At 35.7% G+C, this 5,973-nt stretch overlaps 1 protein-coding gene across 1 annotated transcript in view; it reads right to left on the bottom strand.

Annotated features, from left to right (window-relative positions):
* Positions 1 to 407: 407 nt before the first annotated feature.
* Positions 408 to 5,973, bottom strand: part of LOC105301915 (zinc finger protein 709-like) — a 14,423-nt gene continuing 8,857 nt past the window's right edge. Inside the window, exons 2-4 of the mRNA XM_011374782.2 lie at positions 5,012 to 5,138; positions 4,746 to 4,806; positions 408 to 4,372 (exon numbers count right to left, since the gene is read on the bottom strand). Coding sequence (XP_011373084.1) covers positions 2,356 to 4,372; positions 4,746 to 4,806; positions 5,012 to 5,138 — 2,205 coding nt within the window. The 3' untranslated portion in view covers positions 408 to 2,355. The remainder of the gene's footprint in view (positions 4,373 to 4,745; positions 4,807 to 5,011; positions 5,139 to 5,973) is intronic.

Genomic DNA, 5,973 nt, shown 5'->3' with positions numbered 1-5,973 from the left:
AGTCAGAGTGCATTATGGTCTGTGGTTACTCTTCCTAGAATGCATTACACACCTCTTTTTGCCTATAGGCACAATCTTGCAGGTCACCAACAAGAGGGCACTGATAAAAACCATGATCTGAGTTTTTGGTAGTAAGAATAAATGAAAAGTGAGTTTCAGGACAAAAATTTTAAGTATAAAAGAATAAAAAATAAAGTTAGCTGAAAAAATACTTGTATGCACATGATAATACTGACTCATAATGTATAATGATTAAATGAAAAAAACTGCAATGTTTATCTGAAAACTCGTAATTATAATGGGACATTTTCATATACCCTCCCAATATGTGAAAAACACAATATTAGCATACAACAGCTTGGAAAAGTTAGTGAAATATTTCTATAAAACAACTAGAGAAGTGTTCCTTTGTCAGAAAAATGCACATACATTTAATTACATGCAACCAAACAACTGAAAACACAGTGCAGGATTACATTCAGCTACAAGTAATAAGAAACACCTTCTTTCTTCCTGACGGAAGGAAGGCGCTTATTCTTACATGAAATGACTGGGTCAAGGCGGCCAGTATACTATGCAGGAGAGGAAAAAAGAACACCTATGTCATTCTTTTTGATGGCACCACTGCAGATGTCGTGATTAATCAGGAAAACATACTCATTAGCACCACTAACAGCATAAAACTGTTTCTTATACAAATTAGACCCTCTGTGGGTATAATCCAGAGAAGAGGGGAATCAGAGAATACTCTCAAGCAGGAAAGTCTGAGTTAATTTCCCGGTGCACACAAGAAGGCTTACAGAAAAATCCACATTTTGATGGAACTTTAATATGGATTTTGTCAAAATATCAGTGGAAACCTATACCAATAAGAAAATGGAAATCGAACAGTTGGTGGTAGTTCTGAGAACAGTCTCGATTGGAAAGGCAAAGACTCTGGAAAATTGGAGAAAGACTGTCCTCAAAGTTCCTATACATCTGTCTCTTTCTCAGTATGGTGATCACAAAATCTGACTAACATGTTCTTCATTTCTCCCTTCCAAATCTCATACAAGTGAGGCTACTGGTGAATTCTAAGATGCAACCATAAAGGATATGGATTCTGGAAAATCTAGTTCCTTCTCTTACCAATAAGGCAGGATATCTCCTAGTCTAGTTTTAATCTATGACAGGTCTCTCTTCTTAAAGTCTATCACCAAATACAATTGAAAGGAAGGACAAAAAGCAAAGGCCCAAATACAAAATGAATAATGAACATCAAACTATGTTCTTTCATAAACTTGCCATACATAAAAATTTACTCCAAATGTATTTTAGTATAAAAATTGGAAAAGGCTCTTATACCTATCACTCTCCCCCTCAACCCCCCAAAAAAAGCTTTGCTAGAGAGATAGGATATATACAATCAGAGATATCCAGGTACTGTTGCAAGGATAGTAGGACAATTCCAAACACCAAACTTTCATTTTTCATGGCCCCTAACACAGAACAAAGAAAACATTATGACAGAAAGAAAAAAAAAACATCAAAAAGTTAAACCTAATTGCGTATTACAAATATACTTCAACTGACCCATGGATACAATAGGCTTCAAAATGGGGAGGAAAGAGAAAACATTCACAATTTTGAGGAAAAGCATTACCTATTGTTGAAAGATGACTCAGAATAATCTTACCTCAGTATTCATTTCTGAAAATTAGTAGTAGAAATATACATTCCAGTAATGTACTTTCAGAAAGAGGCTTAATAAATACAAGATATTTACAACTTTAATAGCAACTCTTCCATGTTGAAAGTTTTCTGGAACATTACATGTGGTTTAATTACCACCAAGCTTTCTCCTGTTACTTGCATTATATTTGTTTTTGGTGGCAGTTTTTACTTGTTTACATTCAAATCCAATAGTCACTTCATGCCTTCAGAAAAACTAACTGGGATGATAAAGGTTTCCCCACACCATGAACACTCATATAGTATCTCCATAGTGCATGTTCTCATGAGTCTTCAAATGGTTGTGTGAAAAATGAAGGCTTTACTACAATGTTACATTCATAGTTCTCTCTGACATGAGTTTTTTTTTCATGTATCCAAAGGTAACTGGGACACCTAAATGCTTTACTACATTTTTTTACATTCATAGGGTTTCCTCCCAGTATGATTTGTGTTGTGTATTTGGAAACTTAGATGAGAAATGAAAGCTTTACCACATTGCTTGTTATTCAAAGGATCTTTGCTGTGAGGCCTTTCGTGTGTTTGTAAGAAACTTATCTGTAGGCTTAATGCATTGTTTACAATTCACTGGGGTCCTCTTGTGTAATTTTTCATGTTTTTTAAGATAACCTGGACACCTGAATGCTACACTACATGCTTTATATTTACAGGGTTTCCCTCCACGTGAGTTCTTTCATGTCTTCGAAGATAACTACGACAAATAAATGCTTTAGCACATTGCTTACATTCGTAGGGTTTCTCTCCAGTATGCGTTCGTTTGTGTGCTTGGAAGAATTTGTGATCTGTGTAGGCTTTACCACATTGTTTACATTCATAGGGTTTCTCTCCAGTGTGAGTCCTTTCATGTATTCGAAGAGAAGTGGAACACCTGAATGCTTTTCTACATTTTTTACATTCATAGGGTTTCTCTCCAGTGTGAGTTCTTTCATGTGTTTGTAAGGAACTCTGAACTCTGAAGGCTTTTCCACACTCCTTACATTCATAAGGCTTCTCTTGAATGTGAGTTATTTCATGTTTTCGAAGATCACTGGGATACCTGAAGGCTTTATTACATTTTTTACATTTATAGGGTTTCTCTCCAGTGTGAGTCCTTTTATGTTTTCGAAAACTAGAAGAGTATCTGAATGCTTTTCCACATTCCTTACATTCATAGGGTTGATCTCGAGAATGAATTCTTTCATGTGTTTGTAAAGAACTGTGATGTCTGTAGGCTTTTCCACATTGTTTACATTCATAGGGTTTTTCTCCAGTGTGAATGTTTTCGTGTCTTTGAAGATCACTGGGTGAAATAAATGATTTGCTACATTTTTGACATTTGTGGGGTTTCTCTCCAGAGTGATTTCTTTCATGTCTTCGAAGATGACTGGCTGAACTGAAGGCTTTACCACACTGTTTACATTCGAAAGGTTTTTCTACACTGTGATTTCTTTCATGTATTTGGAAACAGAGATGAGACTTGAAGGCTTTACCACATTGTTTACACTCATATAGTTTCACTCCTGTGTGAATCCTTTCATGTGACTGAAGATCTTGATAACGTGTGAAGGCTTTTCCACATTCTTTACACACATAGGGTTTCTCTCCTTTATGAGTCCTTTCATGTGCTTTCAAACTTAGATAATATCTGAAGGCTTTTGCACATTGTTTACACTGATAGTTTTTCTCTCCGGTGTGGATGGTTTCATGTATTTGAAGAGAATTCGAAGAACTCAAGGCTTTTCCAAATTGTTTACATACCGAGGGTTTCTTCCCAGTATGACTTCTTTCATGTGTTTGGAGGGAAATGTAAACTCTGAAGGCTTTACCACATTCTTTACATTCATAGAGTTTCTCTCCACTGTGAGTCCTTTCATGTCTTTGAAATGAGCTGGAAAAAATAAATGCTTTCTCACATTTCTTACATTTATAAGGTCCTTCTCCTGTGTGAGTGATCATGTGTACTCGAAGGCTTGAGAGAGCACTAAAGGCCTTCCCACATTCCTTACATTTATAAGTCTTTTCCCCAGTATGGCTTCTTTCATGTCTTTGAAGAGAACGGAGAGAATTGAAGTCTTTATTACATTTTTTACATCCATAGGGTTTCTCTCCTGTGTGAGACCTCGCATGTGTTTTTAAAGTTTTATGATATCTAAAGGCTTTACCACATTGTTTACATTTATAGGATTTCACTCCTGTGTGAGTCCTTTCATGTGACTGAAGACCTTGATAAGATGTGTAGGCTTTTCCACATTCTTTACATTCATAGGGCTTCTCTCCTTTGTGAGTCCTTTCATGTGTTTTAAGAGTTTCATGATATCTATAAGCTTTTTCACATCGTTTACAATAATAAGGTTTCTGTCCAGGGTGGGATCTTTCATGAATTTGAGGTGAAGTTGAAAAACTAAAGGCTCTCCCACATCCCTTACATTTATAGGGCTTGTCCCCACATATCAGATACTCACGCGGCTTGTGTCCGCTGTGACATTTTATATGCCTATTATGAGATGACTGCTGCATGAAGCCTTTACCACACACATGATTTTCCCATGGTTTTACTTCAGGAAGAGTTTTCTTGTTCAGATTGAGATGTGAAATAACACTGAAGTTTTCTCCACATTGACTACTCTCTTTCATTGCATAGATTTTGTCTATCATATGACTTCTGTAAAAACCAAGATGCACATTAATGACTTATTAGTAAAAGGTTTAAACTATATTTTTATGACTTATACCAAAAGTATAGGTTTTCTGCCTCATCTACATTGTTTGAAATTGGACATACTGAATGTTCTATAAAGAACTTTGCCTTGTTATTATTGAAACAACAATATTCATATATAGGCTTTATTTCTATTGTTTACGAGTGAACTATTTTGCAAACACTAAACATCTATATCATATATAAAAAAGTAATTTGGTAAAAGTGTTCTGAGAATAAATTTGGAGAAGGGGTTGTTTTGGTTGCTTCTTTTTAAAACTTTGTAGCATACCAGGATGCCCACGTAAGACAATGTTTTTTATTATGTGTGACTCACCTTAGTGTTCTCCCATGGTTTTTGTGCTGATCTTTGGTGTCATGTTTTTCCCATTTCTTCCCTAAAATGCAGACCAACAAAAATGAATCGAAAGTATTTGAAATTATAGAAAAATTATTAGATTCTAGGTCCATGAATGACTGTCACAATGCTCAGTTTATTGACCAATGGCCTCCCTTCCCACATTGTACATCTTAGAACAATGCTAATGGGCAGAAAACACTTATCCTCTAATTGACAAGGTGAAAGTAAGCTGTCATCCTTACCCACTGAGGCCAGGCTCCTGATGGTTTCCCGCATCACCTCTCTATAGAGTTTCTTCTGTGAAGGATTCAGTAAGACCCACTCCTCCAGGGTGAAGGTCACAACGACATCCTCAAAAGCCACTGAGTCCTAAATCATCCAACATGTGCATATTGTAAGATGTTGTGAGACTGACAGCAGTGGACATCTATACTCCATTTATAGGAAGGTTACATATGACTCTGTCATCTCCAAACATTTATTCTATGACTTGGTCATCAGAAACATTCTCTCTTCATACTTTCTTATAAATTTAACAGCGTCATATACATATGGAAATTATTTTCACACTTTCACAGTGATCACATTCCATCTTCTTTTTTCTCTAATGGTAAGGTAAAGAGCATGCTGGGAAAGGATGGAAATGCTATACAAATAAAATGAATATAACTTTAAAAACATCAATTCCTTGTTAGAAAAAATCTTTCATGTCCTTCCTTATTACCCACCATTTATAGCACTCCATGAGGCAGAGGGTCACATCTGCATGACGTTTCAGTGAATAAAAACATAGTGGGAAACTGGAAGATTTTTCTTCTATTCTCATCACCAAAAATGAAAGTCCAGGTGGTCATACTGTCCTAAAGTCCTCCAGGCCATTAGAAGTACAGGCATACCTCATTTTATTTTGCTTCGCTTTTGTGCACTTTGCAAAAACTGTATTTTTATCAACATTGGAACCAGACCCTCCACTAGCAAAAAGAGTATGACTCACCGAAAACTAAAACAATGGTAGCATTTTATAGCAATAAAGCATTAATTTTTTTTTTTAATTTTTCAATTACAGTTGACATTCAATATATTACTTCCAGGTGTACAGCATAGTGGTTGGACATTATATAATATCAAGTAATCCACCTGATAAATCTAGTGTTCTCCTGACACCACACATAGTTATTACAATATTATTGACTATATTCCCTAT

This window comes from Pteropus vampyrus, unplaced genomic scaffold (genome assembly GCF_000151845.1).
Source record: "Pteropus vampyrus isolate Shadow unplaced genomic scaffold, Pvam_2.0 Scaffold255, whole genome shotgun sequence".
NCBI classification, from domain to species: domain Eukaryota; kingdom Metazoa; phylum Chordata; class Mammalia; order Chiroptera; family Pteropodidae; genus Pteropus; species Pteropus vampyrus.
The sequence above is the reverse complement of the archived record's forward strand: the minus strand, read 5'-3'. Positions and strand labels throughout refer to the sequence as shown.